At 60.1% G+C, this 541-nt stretch overlaps 1 protein-coding gene across 1 annotated transcript in view; it reads right to left on the bottom strand.

The window, feature by feature from the left end:
* Positions 1–541, bottom strand: part of LOC109926219 (lysine-specific demethylase 5D-like) — a 31687-nt gene that overhangs the window by 3565 nt on the left and 27581 nt on the right. Inside the window, exon 25 of the mRNA XM_048619958.1 lies at positions 156–413. Within this exon, the coding sequence (XP_048475915.1) occupies positions 156–413 (258 nt within the window). The remainder of the gene's footprint in view (positions 1–155; positions 414–541) is intronic.

Below are 541 nucleotides of genomic sequence, written 5' to 3'. Positions count from 1 at the left end.
GGGGACAGGCGGTCGGGCGGCGCGGCGTGGTGGATGGGGATGGGGGGGGAAGCTTCCGGCTGCAGGGATGACAGGGGATGGGGTGGGGGGGTGTAGAACGCGTTACTCCTGCAGAGGGGGTAGATTTTGGGGCTTTGCAACGTGAACCAACCAACCTCCACTCCATTGTGTATGACTGGACTGTGTGACCCTCGGCTACTGCCCTCCTGCTCTCCCGGCATACAACTGCTGCTCTTGGCCACTGGGCTGGGCACCTCCGCCTTGTTTCTCTTTGGCTCGGTGGCATCCGCTTCCTCGGGATCTTCCTGCCCTGGCAGCATGAAGGAGTCACCTCGCTCCGGTTTCCTCTTGCGCCGTTTCTCTGCCGAATCTTTCCCCCGAACCCGGGCCAGTTTACTTTCCAGCTTCTCAATCTGAACAGGGCAGAAAGAGAGAGACAGTGGGACAGTGTAGATGGAACTTTACTCTGTATCTAACCCTGTGCTGTCCCTGTGTCTGGGAGGGTTTGATGGCGGGGTTGGGGGGGGGGTGGGGAAACAGT

The sequence above is a fragment of the Rhincodon typus genome, chromosome 44 (genome assembly GCF_021869965.1).
Source record: "Rhincodon typus isolate 14 chromosome 44, sRhiTyp1.1, whole genome shotgun sequence".
NCBI lineage: Eukaryota > Metazoa > Chordata > Chondrichthyes > Orectolobiformes > Rhincodontidae > Rhincodon > Rhincodon typus.
This window is presented reverse-complemented; position numbering and strand designations above follow the sequence as displayed.